The 18980-nt window shown below is 41.6% G+C and overlaps 1 protein-coding gene across 3 annotated transcripts in view; it reads left to right on the top strand.

Moving 5' to 3' along the window:
- MID1 (midline 1 (Opitz/BBB syndrome)) overlaps positions 1-18980 on the top strand; it is a 232517-nt gene that overhangs the window by 123215 nt on the left and 90322 nt on the right. For all 3 annotated transcript variants that reach the window (XM_006892359.1, XM_006892360.1, XM_006892361.1), the window contains one exon: positions 6379-6474. In XM_006892359.1, the coding sequence (XP_006892421.1) occupies positions 6379-6474 (96 nt within the window). The remainder of the gene's footprint in view (positions 1-6378; positions 6475-18980) is intronic.

Genomic DNA, 18980 nt, shown 5'->3' with positions numbered 1-18980 from the left:
CACAGTTAGTAGTTTTATCCTTCAGTGCATCTTATGGCTGGACACACGGAGCCCGAGGTGTCAGGTAATCTGTCTAGGAGCAGCCCGGCCACATGGTCGTCCTTTTCTACTCGCTCACACCTGCTGCCTGGGCTCCATGCAGAGACATAAACACGATGACCTTTTCCAGCTGAGAACGGGAAACAAAAGCTTCCCCCCCCTCCCCCCGCAACTCTGCAGAATATTTTAGATTACCTTGGGAATTAAATATTTCCCTCTGCTTTGTCAGAAGACTCCTACACAGAAAAAAAAATATATAATCTCTGTTTTGCACAAGACACAATCAAAATCAAGAGCTTTCAGGACCCGGTGATCACCACACAAGGTGTTGGTTGTGCAGTTAAAGGCTCGCTCACCTCCACAGAGGTCCCTGGCGAGCACAGCTCTGGACACATGGCTAATTGAAGACTGGATTCGGTTACCTCCCCATTACCTGGGCTCGCTTGAAAAGTGCTGTCAGCCCCTCTGGTACCACTTGGAAACAAGACTCTATCCCAGCTTAATTTTCCTCTATTATATTTCTTACCAACTCTTAATTCTTTGTGGACTTGACTAACACTTGTACTTAAAGTTGAGGAACCCCAAAGGACCTGCATAGGTCAGTGTATTTAAACCACAGGCTTTAGGCTCGGTAATCGTTGATTAAAAACAGATTTTACACATGATGTATACTTCACAAAAGGAGAAAGGACAGCAGATGTTTATAAAATGGCAGTGTGTTAGATTATGTATACTTGGCCTTCTTGAGCTGACTTGCTTTGGAAAAGTCATACCTATCACAGCTGAACTTTAAACCATTGTTGTTGTTGTTATGTGCCATCGAGTCGCTTGCGACTCATAGCGACCCTATGTACAACAGCCCTAAACTCTGTTCTGTCTTGTGCCATTCTCATTATCTCCGACACACTCATCCCGATTACCCCAGTCACTGAACCAATCCACCTCATAGAGGGCCTTCCCCTCCTGCGCCTGCCCTCCACCCTCCCAAGCATGATGTCCCTCTCCAAGGACTGGTCTCTCCTTATAATATGACCAAAGTATGTTAGACAAAGCCTCAGAATCCTTGCCTCCAAGGAGCAGCTCGGTTTAACCCTCTCTAGGATGAATCTGTTTGTTTTCTTGGCAGTCCCTGGTACATTCAATACTCTTCTCCAGCACCACAGCTCAAAGGCGTCAATTCTCCTTCTATCCTCCCTAGTGATTGTCCAACTCTCTGATGCATAACAAGTGATTGCAAAGACCATGACCTGTATTAGACACACCTTAGTTTCCAGAGAGACACTGTTGTTCTTCAGTATTTTAGGGAGGTCCCTAATCAGACTTTCCCATCGCAATATATCTTTTAATTTCCGGGCTGCTGGTGCCAATATTACCCCCTCACAAATTCCCTGTTGTGATAGGTCCTCTAGAAAGAAAGGTGAACGGATTCTCTAAGATTACAAACAAAAAAGAAGTTGGCATAACTTCTAGGAGAGGGGAAACCCTCAAACTTATTGCTGTCGAGTTGAAACTGACTCACAGCTGAGCCTCCAGTGGGTTTTGAGGAGGCTGGAATTGCAAGGCACGGAGATCGTCTGTCATCCTCCAAGGCGCCACTGATGGATTCAAAGCACCAGAGAGGCGAGGTCTTTGAGTTCGCATGGCAACTCCCTACACACTCCAGCACCCGAGCAACTTGGAGTTGTTGATAAGTGCTGTCAAGTGGCCTATGATTCATGGTAACCCCATGACCAGCACCACGTATGGCACCAGCTCCACCACCTTTGATATGCTCGCGCCCACTGTCACATTCACTGTGTCAGTTCATCTTGGTTTTGGAGGCTCTTCCTCTCTTTTGCTGGCTTGTATCTTTTCCAACATGGTGTCCTTTTCTAGAGGTTCGCCTCACCTGACAACCTGTCCAAAGTCTGTGTAATGAAGTCACTTCTAAAATAAGGGCACTGGGCTGATAAGGCAACATCGTGATGGATGGAGAGGAGGTTGAATAGGTCCACAATTAACACCATTGGTATCAGCAATCAGGAAATAAGGAGACACTTTGCACTGGGAAAATCAGCAGTAACGGAGCTCTCCAAATTATTGGGGAATAGTGATGTCACTTTGAGGACTAAGGTACATGTGATTCAGGTCGTGGTCTTTCTGATTACTTGCTTTGTATCTGAGAGCTGGACAGTGAATGAGGATGACAGAAGAAGAACTGATGCTGTGGTATTGGAGCACAGCACTGAACAGCCCATGGACAGTAAATAGAACAAACAGCTATATCTTGGAGAGGGTGCAGCCGGAGTGCTCTTTGGAGGCAAGAATGATGAGGCTTGTCTTCCTATACTTTGGGCATGTTGCTAGGAAGGGCTATTCCTTAGAGACAAACATGATGCTAGGAAGGGTGGAGGGTCTGTGAAGGAGAGAAAGACCCTCAACCACGTGGATTGACGTGGTGACAGCTGCAGTGGGCTCTTGTGTGTCAGGAAGTGTGAGAACAGGATAGAACAGGGCTCAGATCTGTTATTCATAGGGTCACTATGAGTCGTACTCGACCCGATGGCACCTAACAACAACATTTTCTAAATAGTGGGACGTTTCAAAACTATTCTATCTCTCTATATAAAGAATATCCAAACAATAGAAAAACCTGAAGTTTTAGAAGCAAGTTTTCCTTTGATGCAAAGATGATTTTATCTCAGTCAATCCCTCTGAGTCAGTTATTTGGCTCTTTGCTTTAAGTGCCCTTTAAGTAAGAAGTAATAAATATTTTTTTTCTTTAAAAATTTCTGAGTTAAAAATAGAAGAATATTTAAAAGCCAAAACCAACATTTTGTATGCAGGAGCTTCCCTCTCAACTCTGAACAATAAGAATTAAACTAAAAATTTTTTAAAGTATTTTTAAGACCACATAAGCCAGTAATCACAAAACAAGTTGTCATCAAGATGAGCTCCACTCATGACAGCCCACTGATTTCAGACACTAGAACTATACTCCATTGGGTTTTCAGTGACTGTGACCTTTCAGAAACGGGTAGCCAGGCCTTTGTTCTATGGTACCTCTGGGTAGATTCAAACCTCCAACATTTTTAATTAGCAGTTGAGCATGGTGCACGACTCAAGGATTCTCCAAAGACTGTTTAACCACACTTAAATGTAGGTGGGAAGTTTCCAAGGACCAGATCTGGGAAGAGAGGAAGGTAGAAACTGGGATGCTCACAAGAAGTGGGAACCCGATGAGGCAGTGGGATCTGAGGGGAAATACAGTGTATTGTACCTGGAAGTGACAGGAGCTTAGGACTGTGACCCTCACTCACATGGAAGTTAGGACACTCTATTTATATACTGGCATAAAAGGGTAGCTCCTATCTTTTCTGGACTTGAAGCCAGCCCCAGAGCTTCTTCATAAAAGGAAGCAGAGCAGAAATAGTACCTGTGCCTATATTTCATGTCGGTGTCTTGTGGGAGCACTTCCTTTAGGGAAAGAACTTCAGAACCTAATACCAGAGTATGTACCTCAGCTGGCTGGGCTATGGCAACCCCCAGACCATGGTATATGGGGAACAGAGTTCCCATGAGATGAGCTGTCAGGCAAAGGTTACAAAACAAGAGAAAGTCCAGAGTCTCGAGAAATATTAAACACTGGAAAAGATGGACTTGCCGTTTCTCAAAAGGACTTAAGAATAGTACATTTAGGTCTTTGGAAGTTCTAGAGATGGGAATTGCATCGTTTCAACAGGGAGAAAAAGTAATTTAACAAGAAAGGGAGATATGATGAAGAACCTGTTGGAGATGAAAAAGGAAATAATTGAGCTAAGAAGATAAAAAGGAATAGCAGACTAATAAGCATAACTTTTTAAAGAAGGCCCAAAATTATGTCTCCTTCTAATGTATACTTCTTAAGCACTTAAAGATTAACCAGATTCTTTGCCTTAAATACACCTTTCTAAATCTAAAGTTTTGTGAAGTCGGAGTGAAAATGTTCCCAAGTAAATGACATTGGATAAACTGAAGGAACTGAAGAACAAATTCAGGCCTTGAGTTGCAGTACTTAAGGATGTTATGTGCAGAACATTGAATGATCCAGGAAGCATTAAAAGAAGATGGAAGGAGTATACAGAGTCACTGTACCAAAAAGAATTGGCTGACACAGAAGAAGTTCAAGAAACAACAAGTGATCAAGAGGCAGTGGTGATAAATGAGGAAGTGCAGGCTGCTCTGAAGGATTTGGCAAAAAATAAAGTCCCAGGAATTGATGGAATAACAATTGACATATTTCAACAAACAGATGCTACCCTGGACTTGCTCACCATGTTGTGCCAAGAAATTTAGAAGACAACCACCTGGACAACTGATCACTGATATTATATGCAAGCAAACTCTTGCTGAAGATTATCCAAAAATGACTGGAACAATACATCAACAGAAAACTGCCAGAAGTACAGGCTGGGTTTAGAAGAGGTTGTAGCACTAGAGAGAGTAACACCAATGTTAGATGGATCTTGGCTGAAAGCAGAGTACCAGAGGAATATCTATGTGTATTTTACTGACTATGCAAAGGCATTTGACTGTGTGGATCACAATAAGTTGTGGCTAACCTTGAGGAGAATGGGAATCCCAGAACACTTGATTGTGCTCACGTGAAACCTATACTCTGACCAGGAAGCAGTTCTCAGAACAGAGCAAGGAAACCCTGCATAATTCAAAATCGGAAAAGGAGTGTGTCAGGGATGTGTCCTGTCTCCATACCTTTTTTTCAGTCTGTGTATAGAACAGATCATTTGGGAGACTGGGCTTTATGAAGAGGAATATATCATCAGGATTGGTGAGAGACTCCACAACCTATGTTATGCAGATGACGCAACCTTGCTGAAACAGAAGCACCAGAAGCACTTGCTGCAAAAGTTCAAGGGCTGTAGTCTTCAATATGGATTGAAGCTCAACATCAAAAAGACAAGAGTCTCACCACTGGGTCAATTGACAGCATAGGCGAGGAAGATCCCAAATGAGGCAGATTGACACACTATCTGGAGTAATGGGGGTAGATGTGTTGGAGTCAGTGAGACTGGCTCAGGACAGGGCAGGCTTCAGAACTGGTGTACTGCGTTGTCGCTGTGAGTGACAGGCAACTCCACGGCACATAAAAACAACAACAAATAATCTGTTATCTTTAAGAAATTGTTAATTTTCAAAGTCATAATCTCTTCATATTTTCTTTATCAGGTGCTATTACACATCTTAGGTCAGTTTTTCTTTTTCAGGGAATGTCTTTTTATTCCATGTGTTTGCTGTACTTAAGGAACCATCTATGTCCTAAAATATGTACAGTTTCCCTAATCACACAGGTTTTCTGACGTTTCCCAAATGTTTGCACATGACACGCCACTGTCTTATTTCGTTTCCTTCTTGCCCATGGAATACTCTCTTCCACTCTCATCAGTATCTCCATTCTATTCTTCCAAGAAATTATCATTCTTGTCCAGGAAAAGAAACTCCACTCATCCCTCTGCCTCAGTTGAAAGACTGTTTCCTGTCAGAAATGTTTGTCAAGGCGCCCTGGGCCCTTCCGAATTGATGCTTCTGAGCTTTGGTGCTGGAGAAGAGTATTGAATGTACCTTGGACTGCTAAGAAAACAAACAGATTCACCCTGGGGAGGGTTAAACCGGGCTACTCCTTGGAGGCAAGGATTCTGAGGCTTCGTCTGACATACTCTGGTCATATTGTAAGGAAAGACCGGTCCTTGCAGAGGGACATCATGCTTGGGAGGGTGGAGGGCAGGTGCAGGAGGAGAAGGCCCTCTATGAGGTGGATTGATTCGGTGACTGGGGTAATCGGGATGAGTGTGTCAGAGACAACGAGAATGGCACAAGACAGAACAGAGTTTAGGGCTATATAGGGTCGCTATGAGTTGCAAGTAACTTGACGGCACATAACAACAACAATGGTTTAAAGTTCAACTGTGATAGGTATGACTCTTGGGAGAATCTCTGACATTGGCAGCAATGTCCCTAGTGCCATGGCTTCTGCCAAACCCTGCTTGCACACCTGGCAGTTCTTTGTACATGTACTGTTCCAATAATTTTTGGGTAACCATCAATAGGATCTAGCTTTCATGTGATATTAGTGGTATTGTTTGATAATTTCCGCACTCTGTCAGATCACCTTTTTTTAAAAAAAAAATTGGAATAAATACGGATCGCTTCCAGTCTATCCATGTGTACAATGGCATAGGTGACGGGGGCGGCGTGAAATGTTCCGGAAATATGTGTGCTTTCCTGAGTAGGATGTGTGATTTTGTGCAAGCTAATGTATGAGAAGTTATTAAAATAATATTTTGCCTCTCTCTTTTCAAACAGCAAAACTTAGAGAGTAACCTCACCAACCTGATCAAGAGGAACGCAGAACTGGAGACCCTGTTGGCTAAACTCATCCAGACCTGCCAACATGTTGAGGTAAGTCTCTCTATGTGGTCCATTGCTTATGAAATCTGCTCGGTGTGGTGTTTATAGACTCACACCCCCATTCTATGTCTTTGAAAAATGGGATTCTTTATTTTGATATTTATGGTGGCAAAATACGTATCAAGAACTTGTCATTTGAATAATTCCGTGTACAAGCAGTGCTGTCATCACCACTGTCCACTGTCAAACAATTTCCATCACCCTAAACAGACTCAGTACCCTGCAGCCCACAGTTTCTGCCATCAAGTGCGTTTTGACTCATGAAGCAGGCCCCCTGTCGGGCTGGCAAGCTTTGCAGGTGGAGATGGCCCATCTTTTTTCCCTCTCAGAGTAGTAGCTAATGGATCCAAACCACTGACCTTTTGATTAGTGGCCCAACAAGTTATGCATTAAACCACCAGGATTCTGACCCTTTCATCAGTAACTCCGCACTCCCTTCTCCCTCAGTCTCTGGTAACCACTAACAGCTTTGGTGTCTGCACATTTTCTAGTGAAGGGATTTCATATAGAACTTGTTGTGCTCAATATAATGTTTCCAAGTTCCTCTATGTCACAGCAACTATTGGGATGCTATTTCTCTTTATGGCTGAGTAATACTTCTTTTGTATGGATAAACCACATTTAATTGCTCCTTTGATCCTCTGATGGGCACTTGGGCTCTTTCTACCTTAGACTGTTGCTAAATGTATAGTGCTGTGTAAGTATGTGTTTGAGTCTCGACTTTGAAATCTCTTGAGCATGTATCTAAAAGTTCACTTGCTGGGTCCTATGGTAATTCTGTTTTACAATTTGAGGAAGTGCCAGTGGTTTCCACAGCAGCTGTCCCATTGGACATTTCCAGCAGCAACGAATGAGGGTTCTGATTTCTCTGCATTCTTGCCAACACTTTATTTTCTCATATTGATCATCTTAGTGGATGTGAAATGGGGTGTCTCATTGTGGTTTTCATGTGAAAAATAGGAATCTTTACTTGAATTAAATATTTAGAAGAGCCAAATATGTATGATGGATTAAGTGGAAAGGTCTAAGTCCTCAGAGCATCTGTCCCCACCCCTAGCCTTGTCCTAACCCCCACCTCCATGACAGCTGTCCCCAAGCCAAGATTCACAGTATTTGTAATATTTGTGATTTTAATTTCCTCACAAAAACAAGCTCCCCACCCCCCAGAAAAGCATTATTTAAAAGGTATTTATTATTATTGCATCTTGGTTATCTGTTTCCATGAAAAGGACCCCAATTCCAACAACAGTGGAACTTTGGGTGACTCCACGTTGTATATGGAAAAAGAAATCAGTACCAGTTCTTTAGTGTGGTGCTCAAAGTCCTCTTTAGCCCCCTTCCACCCTGTTCGTGTTCTCTGTTCCACGCACTCTGCTTTCAAGGCTTTTGGCCCTCAACCAAGCTGTTCCGTCTTCCTGGTAGGCCTCATCCTTCCGTCTCCATATCTACTTCTCTGAATCCTCCCAATCCTACCTAGGTAAAGAGCACTTTGTGACGTTTCTCTGGTTCCCTGGACCATAGTGATTGTTCCTTTCTCTGATTCTCATGACATTTTATCAGTAAGGTTTCCTGGCTTTAATCATTTTCATGCTCCACTTTCCATTTTTCCGAAAAGAAAATGAGATCATTGACGATAGGTATGAGGTCTTTGCATCCTAGGACTCTAGCCCAGTAGTGTGTACTCGAGGAAGCTTGTGTTGCTTATTTTGAACATATATATGCATGAAGATTGACCACACAGCCTGTTTATCCATTTTACTCATTCATTGCCATTGAATTGGTTATGACTCATAGCAACCCTCCATCCGTTTTTGAGACTGTAAATCTTAACTGGAGAAAACTTCCCATCTTTCTCCCAAGAGATTGTTGCACTTGAACCACTAGAGATGCCTGGGTTCTTCGCTAACAGCCCCAAACGCTCAAGACTATACTACCAGAGCCCTAAATAATACCTAAGCTTCAAAACCAAATGATTTTGAGTGTGCATTTAACATTTTTTTATAGAAGCCCTTTTGACAATAATAATTTTACTAGAATTCTTTATTTCCCCTTGTCTAAGCAGTGGACTCAAGTGTGTTGGTGATGATGAGGAGGGCACAGGCTAGGGCAGAGTGTAGACGTGTTCATAGGGTCCCTATGAGTTGTACTTGATTTGACAACATCTCACAACAACAGCATGTAGCTACATACTCACCAAGAGTTTCAGTTGACTCGCCAGCACCTGGCTTGTTTGGGGAGCTCTGGTGGCCTAGTCCATAGGGAGTCGCACTGCTAACCCAATGACCGTGCCTCTCCAACAATTCAAATCCATCAGCAATTCTGAGGGAGAAAGATTAGCAATCTCCTTCCATGTGGGTTACAGCCTTGGGAACCCAGCAGAGGGTCAGCTGTGAGGCAGTTCCAACTTAACATCAATGAAGGAGTTGAGGAGATATACCTATAAAGGATCCCTCATGGTACAGTGCTTAAGCATTTGGCTTCTGACCAAAGAAAGGGTTGCTAGTTCAAAGCCACCAGCTGCCCATGGGAGTAGGTTGTGGCAGTCTGTTTCCCTAGGGATTTGGAGCCCCATCAAACCTTATGAGACAGCTTGACTCTTATGAGACAGCTTGACTCTGTCCTGCAGAGTCACTGCAAGTTGGAATCAACACAGGGTCAATGGGTAGGTGCCTGTAATTGATGCACAATGTAGAAAACCAATTATAGTAGCTTGAGATGTGTTTTAAAAAACCAAACAGTGGGGAGCTCTGATGGCCTAGTGGCAAGAAGCTGCACTGCAATCCCAGAGGCGCACGGTTCAAATCCACCAGATGCTCTGCCGGGAAAAGGAGGGACAATCTCTTCCTGTACCAGTCAGATTTGATTTGACTGTACACAAATACACACACACACACACACACAAAATAATAATAAAATAATAATTAAAAAACCAAACAGCGTATACACACATGACATAAGCTAATCACATACTAAGCAAGTGTAATATTCCATTTATTCAAAGATGCCCTTGTTTTCTTCCCATAGCTCTGAACTTGGCCTGCATCTGACAGTTAATAGTAGGGCATGGTATAATTTAAAGCTTTTTATTTTGGTGTTGTTTTGTTTTTTTAAAAATTTCCTCCCAGCACATCAAATAAGGATGAGATTTTCAGTTGCTGGTATCTTCATTTGGCTGCGTTGTGGTGTGGGATGTGGGGATTAAAAGAGAGAAATGGGTCCAATTTGCCTGAGACTTTATAGAGGAGTCAAGCCTTGAATGCGATCCTGCAAATTGTCCAACAGTTCTTTTTCACAGTGTTCCAGGTACTGGAGTGTCAGCATATTTATTAACACAATTGTGTCCGTCAATAATAGATTCCTCAAGATAAGAAAAAGGGCCAAATGTTGCTTCCTCTTTCATTTTCACAGATACAATCAGTATAAAAACGTCTCCACTGTGCCAGCAAAGGTGCTTAGCTGGAGGGTTTCTTGGACTTTCTCTGTCTCTCTCTCTGTCTCTCTCTCTCTCATTAAGTTTGCACTTTACATAACAAATGTTCTATTAGGTACTAGAAATTGAAATCTGGTTGATGAGAGAAACCCAAGAGCTGGTGGTGTTTTGAAACTCCGAATTCACTGACTTCTGCTTTTATGTTCAGGATGAGAGGGCTTGAGTATTCTTCTCCTACACACACACACACACACACACACATCAAACACTTCAACTGTTCACCATTTGGGGTACTGATGAGAGATGGAAGAGAGAAAGACACACAAAGGGAAGAGGAAAAGGAGGGTGCGCTGAAGCAACGTGTGGGTGAGAGAACAGATTTGAGTTGTTAAAAACAAAAAATATGGGTTCATGCCACAGCTCTTCTTCCTTCTAAAATTGTCATGATTGTCAAGTTGGAGCCAATCTCATCATTACTGTTGGAATAAAGGAGGGTGTACGGACACTCGAGTTCTCTGTAGTGACAAGGATGATGAAAACTACATCTCACATACTTGGTCAGGAGGCACCAATCCTTGGGGAAAAAAGCATGGTTGCAAAGGTAGAGTGTTGGCAAGAGAGAAGACTCTCAATGAGACTCTCAGTGAGATGGGTTGACACAGTGACTGCCACAGTAGCGGTAAGCATGGGGGAGAGGGTGAGGCTGGCACCCGGACTCAGGCCCCTAGGAGTCAGGGTCAACTCGATGGCACCAAACACCGACATGGGTAGCAGTAATGGCACTGGCACATTGCAGAACCCAGATCTTTCTAATCCTCTGTTGGACTGGATTCCCTTATGCCTAGCTCTCGCCAGGGAATACTGTGAGTCCTGTTGATTGAGTAACATAGTAAATAATAATGGGCACGCATCATGTTTTCATTACAAAGTAAATGTGTATTCTAGAAATAAAAGGATCAACAAAATGTGCTACATTTCAGTTTTATGATGTGATGGCATTTAATATTTAGGATAGTAAGAAGGAATAATTTCTTGTCAGTAAAAAAAATTGTTTTATAGGGAAGTGCTTAGAAATAACTTTTATGGTTTGGGTGACTATTTCATTCCCTTTTAGCTAGTTGCCTCATAAAGCACTCGTTTCTGGGTTCCATTATGGCCTATAGTGGTGATTTAGAAATAACCTCTTTGCTTTCAATGCTACTCCCTGTTAGCGAGTCGATTCTGACTCAGCCAGAATGCATTGGGTTTCCTTTTCTCAGATTTCCATGCCTATAGACCTTTGCAGGAGGAGGCTGCCCATTTCCTCCCCCCACCCCAAGGAGCTCCTTGGATGCAGTCCAACTGTTGGTTGACCTTGCCAGTAGCAGCCTATGAATTTACAGCATGATGTTCCTCCTGACATGATGTAAGCTTATGTTCTATGATGCTCAGTAGTTGCAAATGGTTCAAGATTGTTTCAGATGAGAAACATGCAAATCTATTTAAAATCTATATATAACTATGAACTCTTGAAATATGTGTGTTATATATTTTACATGCTACGCAGGCTTTTAAAAGATAGCTAACAGAAGTGTTTTGCTTATTCAGGGTCTCTTGCCTCCTCAAATAAACTTGACAATTTCCTTTTGGATCTCCTTGAAAAATGAATTCGGCATCTGGATTGGGATTGTGTTGAACAGGTAGACTGCTTTTGGTAGGCTTATCATTTTCATAATATTGAGTCTTCCTGTCCATGAACAGGGAATGTTTTTCCATTTCTTTAGCTCTTTTATTGTGTCTTCCAGAAATGCTCTGTAGTTTTCTTTGTATAAGTCATTTGTATCTCTAGGTAGGTTCACTCCTGAGTATCTCAATTTGTGGTTGGCTATTGTAAATGGTATTGCTTTCTTAGTTTCCTTCTCTGAATTCTCCTTGTTACTATAGAGGAATCCCACTGATTTTTGGATGGTGATTTTATATCCTGCCACTCTACTAAATTGACCTACTAGCACTAACAATTTTTTTTGTTGAGCCTTTTGGGTATTCTGTGTACACTATCATATCATCTGCCTACAGCAATAGTTGAACTCTCTCTTTGCCAATCTGGATGCCTCTTATTTCCTTCTCTTGTCATATTGCCCTAGCAAGCACTTCCAATACAATATTGAAAAGAAGTGATGACAGTGGTCATCCAATCCCTGTGAGTATCAAAAACCTTTTTCTAACAAGGTGAAAAGAAAACTTATTGACTGGGAGCAATACTTTGGCACAAGAGTCTCATAATGAAAGCTTATAGGACACTCTTGGGCCTGCAAGAGAAAAAGACTGGTATCTCAATTACAAAATGGGCAAAAGACATGGAAAGTGTTTTCACAGAGGAATACATTTGAATGGCCAACAGACACATGAAGAAATGCTCAAAATCACTGGCAGTAAGAGAGATGCAAATCAAAACCACAATGAGGTACCATCTCCAGTAACAGTGGAAAAATTTAACAGGACAGCAAGTAAGAAATGTTGGAGAGGATGTGGCGCGATAAGTCTTATACATGGTTGGTGGGATTATACAGTGGTACAACCACTCTGGAAGGCGGTTTGGTGCTTCTTCAAAAAGCTGAACACAGAAATGCCATATGACCCAGGTATTCCATTGCTTGGAATATATCCCAAGAAAATGAAAACTGAGGCTCAAATGGAGACTTGTACACCAGTGTTCACAGCAGCATTATTTGCCCTCACAAGAACATGGAAACAGCCCAGATGTCCGACCACAAACAAATAGATTGGGAAAGAAGGCCAGAGTGCAATAGGTAATGTAGGTAAAAAGTTGTTAATGGCCTAAGGGCAGTAAAGCTAAAACAGAATAACTTGAACACCATCAGTTTTCGAAAAACTAATATCCAGCTTTGCAGAATGTAAGCCCAAATAATTTTTTTTTTATCTGACTGTCTAGGAAGTTAGATCAACCCTCACTAAAATGGCTTCTGAAAACCCGCTGGAGGGTCAGCCGTGATGAAGAGGCAACTTGAATGCAGTGAGTTTATTCAAAAGAGAAGTGTCGATACTATACTTTGGAACTGCAAAGACTTCAGAAGTTCCTTGTGCCTGAGAGCTAGGAGAGCGCGAATCTGAACCCGTTTTCTAAAGTACATAATGTTTGAGGACATGGTGGCAAGAAGAGACCCTGCTTGCAGGGCAAAGAAAAGAGGCTGGAAAAACAAGGAGGGTATGCAAGAAACTGAAGATGTTTGAGGGGAGATCCATGGTGGGAATTGAGTGGCGAGTCAAGGAACCAGTAGACATGTGAAGTCTTCACAGTGCCAACTGCCATTCCTCACTCTTTTCAAGGGAATCCACGTATTGTAGTCTGTAGAGAGTTGTGCCGCAGTCCTAAAGGCTCAAATCCTAAAGGTTCAAATCCACCTGCAGCTTATTGGGAGAAAGAGTGTGATTTAAAGCTCAGAAACCCAGCGGAGAGCCATCGATGAGTCGTTTGCAACTCAATGGCCCTGAGAGAATGGGAGAACTCTTTTCAGCTACTTGGAACGTTAGATTTTTTTAAAAAAATTTTATTTTGTAAAGTAATATACCTTAATGCAAAACAATAAAAACACCAAGGGAGAACTTCACAGCGCCAGTAAACTCTGAAAGAATGAGATTGTTAGGAACCAGCATGCTGTTCTTTCTTCTGTGCAGCGTGAAAGTATTTCCTTGTTCACATCCTCAGTTCCTAGACTGTCTTTCTTCCTTTTCCTCTTCCTGAGGGCATCCTTTTATTGGGAGAGGAGCATTCTTTAGGAGAATAATTCCCACGCCAGCTGGAGCCAAACAACTTCAAGCACAGAAGCCACTCTTAATTGTTATAAATTAAATCAATAAAGACCTTCCCACGGCCTCCAGGAGGAAATGCCACATTCTCCTAAGTCTACACTTCCTTTAGGGATTCTCCTCTGCTATTCTTTATAGTGGAAAAGAATTTTACGGCCTTCCTATTATATTTTTTTTTTTTTAGTTTGAGAAACTCATTTTATTTTGTACAAGGTACAATGCCTCTGCACAGTGAACAAATAGATTACAAATCTGTGTTTAAAAAAGTATTGCCATTTCATAGTCTCACTTATGTTACTGTACAATACCTATTATATTTTTTTTTTAAGTCAGGACAAACAGTATGGCTTTTTTGATAGTAAATGACATCATTTTCAACACAGAAAATACAGACTTTGAAAATCAAGGGGGAATTTGAGACTCAAAAAAAGGTGAGACATTAAAAGAGAAACTTCAAATAGACTCCCCAGAAATGTATGTTTGATTTTGAAGCTGAAATGCTAAAGGCCAGTGAGGCTTAAAGTCTCTTTGTTTTATTTTCTTCAGTGACGGGTGTAGTAGAAAATTCCTTGGGATGAGTGTGGAGTTAATTGTATAAGAAGGACTCTGTAAACAGTCAAGACTTGACTTAGCTGCAGGACTTTAAGTGCAAGTTCTCATTCTCCTGCCCCATTTTTTTTGTTATACTGTCTTAAGTAGAATTTGGTAGGTTTTTGAAATCAGGAAATGCTATGGCTCCCACTTCATTCTTGGTTTTACATTCTTCAGATATAATTAGGTATTATAAGAAACTGAAGCCTTCCCATCCTTATACCCAATTTTTTTTTTGCAAAATAAAACCTGTAGTGGAGTGGTTATTATATAAGATTTTCATATTTTGTTATGTTTTATACAAGCATTCACATATATTGTTTCATTCATGTACCTTTTGTTTTATATAATCATTTCTAGAATTAATTACTATTGATCTCTGACTTTTATCATCCCATCTCATCAAGTCCCCATTACACCTTGCCTATTCCTTCACATCGCCCCTTCTGGCCACTAATCTCTGTTGCCCTAGTGATTTCTTCACCCTCTTTCAAACTTCTTCTCCCCTTTCCCTTTGGAACAGTTATACATATCCTGTTCCTATTGGCTAATTGCAATAGCCTTATGATCCTCCTCTCTAGTCTTTCCAAACTCGATCCTCCCTTGTTATGGTCCTTACAGAGTTCGTTGTCTGCACATTTGATTTCTGTTCTTTCTCTCCTCCCATCTCTTACTTACCCTGCAGTTGTCACAGTAGCAATCTTATGTAGTATTTATCCTTTGGTGACTGAGATATTTCACTTAAAACAATGCTCTCTAGATTCTCCCGTCATGTCCTGCTTGCTGAAACTCAGGAGTACCTGAAGTGCTTGCTACAGAAAGTCAAGGACTGTATCCTTCAATATGGAAATGAAGCTCAATATCAAGAAGACAAAGATTCTCACCACTGGGCAAACTGGCAGCATCATGATTAATGGTGAAGAGATTAAGATTGCTAACAGTTTTAGTTTGCTTGGCTCCACAATCAACACTCTTTGTACCAGGAGCCAGGCATTCAAGAGATGAACTGCAATGGAAAGTCAGCTGTCGGGGACCTCTCCAGATTACTGAGGAGCAATGATGTCAGTCTTCAGACTAAGGTGCGCCTGATCCAGGCCATAGTCTTCACAATTGCATGCTATATGTCTGAGAGATGGACTAGGGATGATAGAGAATGGATGCCTTTGAGCTGGGGTGCTGGAGAAGAGTGTTGAATAGACCATAGACTGCTAGGAGAACAAACAGGTTTGTCCTGGAGAGGGTGAAACCAGGCTGCTCCTTGGAGGCAAAGATTCTGAAACTTCGTCTGACATACTTTGGGCATGTTGCAAGGAGGGAGCAGTCCTTGGAGAGGGACATCATGTTTGAGAGGGTGGAGGAACAGTGCATGACAGGAAGACCCTCTATGAGATGGATTGATTTGGTTATTAGGGTAATGGGAGTATGTGTGTCAAAGACAGTGAGGTTGACACAGGACAGAGCAAGGTGTAGAGCTCTTGTACATAGAGTCGTTATGAGTTGCAAGTGACTTAATGGCACATAACAACAACAACATTTCATAATGTAATTGTACACAGAAGAATTTCAAGAAACAATATATGATCAAGAGGCAACGGTGATGAATGAAGAAATGTAGGCTGCTCTGAAAGAATTGGCAAAAAATAAAGCCCAAGGAATTGATGGAATGCCAATTTACATATTTCAACAAACAGATGCTGCCCTTGACTTGTTGTGCCAAGAAATCTGGAGGACAACTACCTGGACAACTGACTAGATGGGATTCATATTTATTCCCATTAAAAAAAAACAAAGATGACCCAACAGACTGTGGAAATTATTGAACAATATCACTAATACCACACACTAGCCAATGGAAACAGCTCAAAGGTCTAACCACAATAGAATGGATTGAGAAATTATGGTACATTCACCCAGTAGAATACTATGCAACATAGAGGAGCAATGATTTTGTAAATTACTACCGAACTTGGGAGGAAGTGGAGAGCATTATGCTAAGTGAACTAAGTCATAGAAGGACAAATACTGTATAAGACTATAATTGCAGAATTATGGGTTGGGGAAGTAGAGGGCTGAAGATAGGTGGGGGGTGGGGTGCCAGCATTAATCATCAGTTCACACAATTTGATGGGAGGCGTGAAGGAAATGGGAAAGATTCAATGTGAAAAACAATGTATATGAACTTTGTAAATAAACCAATATAAAATTTAAAAAAAAAAATCTTGCTGAAGATTATCCAGAAATAGCTGGAACAGTATATCGACAGAGAACTACCAGAAATACAAGCTGAGCTTAGAAGAGGTTTTGGCTCTGGAGACATTATTAACAACGGCAGGTCTGGACAGAAAGCAGAGTACCAGAGGAATGTCTTCTTTGTTTCATTGACATTTGGCTTTGTGGATCACAACAAATTGTGGCTAACCTTGAGGAAAATGGGAATCCCAGAACACTTGTTTGTGCTCATAGAAAACCTGTACCTGGACCAGGAAGCAATCCTCAGAACAGATCAGGGAAATACTGCATGGTTCGAAATCAGCAAAGGAGTGTGTCAGGGATCCTGTCTCCATATCTTTTTAATCAATGTGCATCACAGACCATTTGGGAAGCAGGGCTTTATGAGGAGGAATGTAGCATCAGGATTGGAGGAAGGCTCATCAACATCCTTGGTTGCTGAAACTGAGGAGGACCTGGAGCGCTTCCAGCAGAGGGTCAAGGACTGCAGCCTTCAATATGGCTTGAAGCTCAACATCAAGAAAACAAAGATTCTCACCACTGGGCCAACTGGCAGCATCAGTATGGATGGTGACGAGATTGAGATAGTTAACAGTTTTAGTTAACTTGGCTCCACAGTCAATACTCTTGGCACCAGTAGTCACAACACCAAAAGACGAATTGCAATGGGAATATCTGCTGTGAGGGACCTCTCCGGAGTACTACCTATCTCTGAGATCCCATACATGTTTTACAAGTTATCCTTCATCTTTACAATAATGGTCTTATGTAATTTTTGCCCTTATCAGGCTGAGTTAGTTCACTCAGCATAATGCTCTGCAATCATGATTAATCTCCTCCTCCCCACACATATCCTCATACCTCTGCTTCCACCCACCCCATACTCCTTCTACAGTAATGGTTTTATACAGTATTTGTTCTTGTGGGACTGAGCTCAGTCAGCATAATGTTCTCCAGTCCCTCCCAAGGTAGGTAATAATTTACAAAATCATTGCTCCCGCATGCTGTGTGGTATTCCATTGTGTGAATGCACCATAATTTCTCAGTCCATTCCATTGTGGTTGGACATTTGGGCCGTTTCCGTGTTCTTGCGATGGTGAAGAACACTGCTGTGAACATTGATGTACAAATCTCTGTTTGTGTCTCAGTTCTAATTTCCTTAGGGTGTATTCCTACTAGTGGAATAGCTTGGACTTATGGAGTTTCTGTGTTCAACTTTTTGAGGAAATGCCAAAATGTCTTCCAGAGAGGTTGCACCATTTTTAAATCCCACCAACAGTGTATGATAGTTCCCACCTCCTGGGAGTAAAGCCCCAAACCGTAACGTTCATCAGAGACAAACGGAGACCAAGCTTTATACCAAAGCTGAGCCTATGATATAAAGAGACTGACAAATAAAGCCAGAAATGCACAATCTGGAGAAGACAAAAATTGACGAATGGGACTTTCTAAAGATGAAATCTCTGTGTTCATAAAAAATTTTCCCCAACAGGGTGAAAAGAAAGACTACTGATTGGGAACAAACGTTTGGCAATAGGTTCTCAGACAAGGGTTTCATAACCAAAATTTACAGAATCACCTAGACTTCCAGGGGAAAAAAGCCTGATAACCCAATTACAAAATGGGCAAAACACACGGAAAGACTTTTCACAGAGGAAGACATTCAGGTGGCCAACAGACACATGAAGAAATGCTCAGAATCACTGTCAATGAGAGAGATGCCAATCCAAATCACAATGAGATACCATCTCTTCCCAGTAGTAGAAACAAGCAATAAATTCATTAGTTTGTTGGTGGATATTCGGGCTGTTTCCATTCTCTTGCTTTTGTGAATAATACTGCTATGAACACCCGTGTACAAATTTCCATTTGTGTCTCAACTGTATTTTCCTTGAGGCATCCTCCAAGCAGTGGAGTTAGTGTATCATGTGGAAGTTCTATGTTCAGCTTTTTGAGGATACCCTAACCTGTCTTCCAGAGTGATTGTACCATTTTACAGTCTCACCAGCAGTGTAAGAGAATTCTGATCTCTCCACATCCTCTCCGGCATTTATTGCTTGCTGTCCTATTAAAATTTGCCACTACTCCTAGGGTGAGATGGTATCTCATTATGATTTTGATGTGCATCTCTCTTATTGACAGTGATTTCGAGCATCTCTTTATGTGTCTGTTGACCATCTGAATGTCTTTTTCTGTGAAAAGTCTTTCTATGTCTTTTGCCTATTTTGTAACTGGGTTATCAATATTTTGTGGTTGAGACCCTATAGGATTCTGTAAACTTTTTAATGAGACCCTTATCTGAGGTGGCATTGCCAAATGTTTTCCCTTCACCCTATTGGAAAAAATTGATGTACACAAGCACTTAATCTTAAGTGATCCTATTCATTGATATTATCCTCTCCTATTTGCCAGCCTCTTTATAACATAGCCTAGGCCTCCT

This window comes from Elephantulus edwardii, unplaced genomic scaffold, assembly GCF_000299155.1.
Source record: "Elephantulus edwardii isolate Elephantulus edwardi_28Jun2011 unplaced genomic scaffold, EleEdw1.0 scaffold00115, whole genome shotgun sequence".
In the NCBI taxonomy this organism is placed as follows: domain Eukaryota; kingdom Metazoa; phylum Chordata; class Mammalia; order Macroscelidea; family Macroscelididae; genus Elephantulus; species Elephantulus edwardii.
The sequence above is the reverse complement of the archived record's forward strand: the minus strand, read 5'-3'. Positions and strand labels throughout refer to the sequence as shown.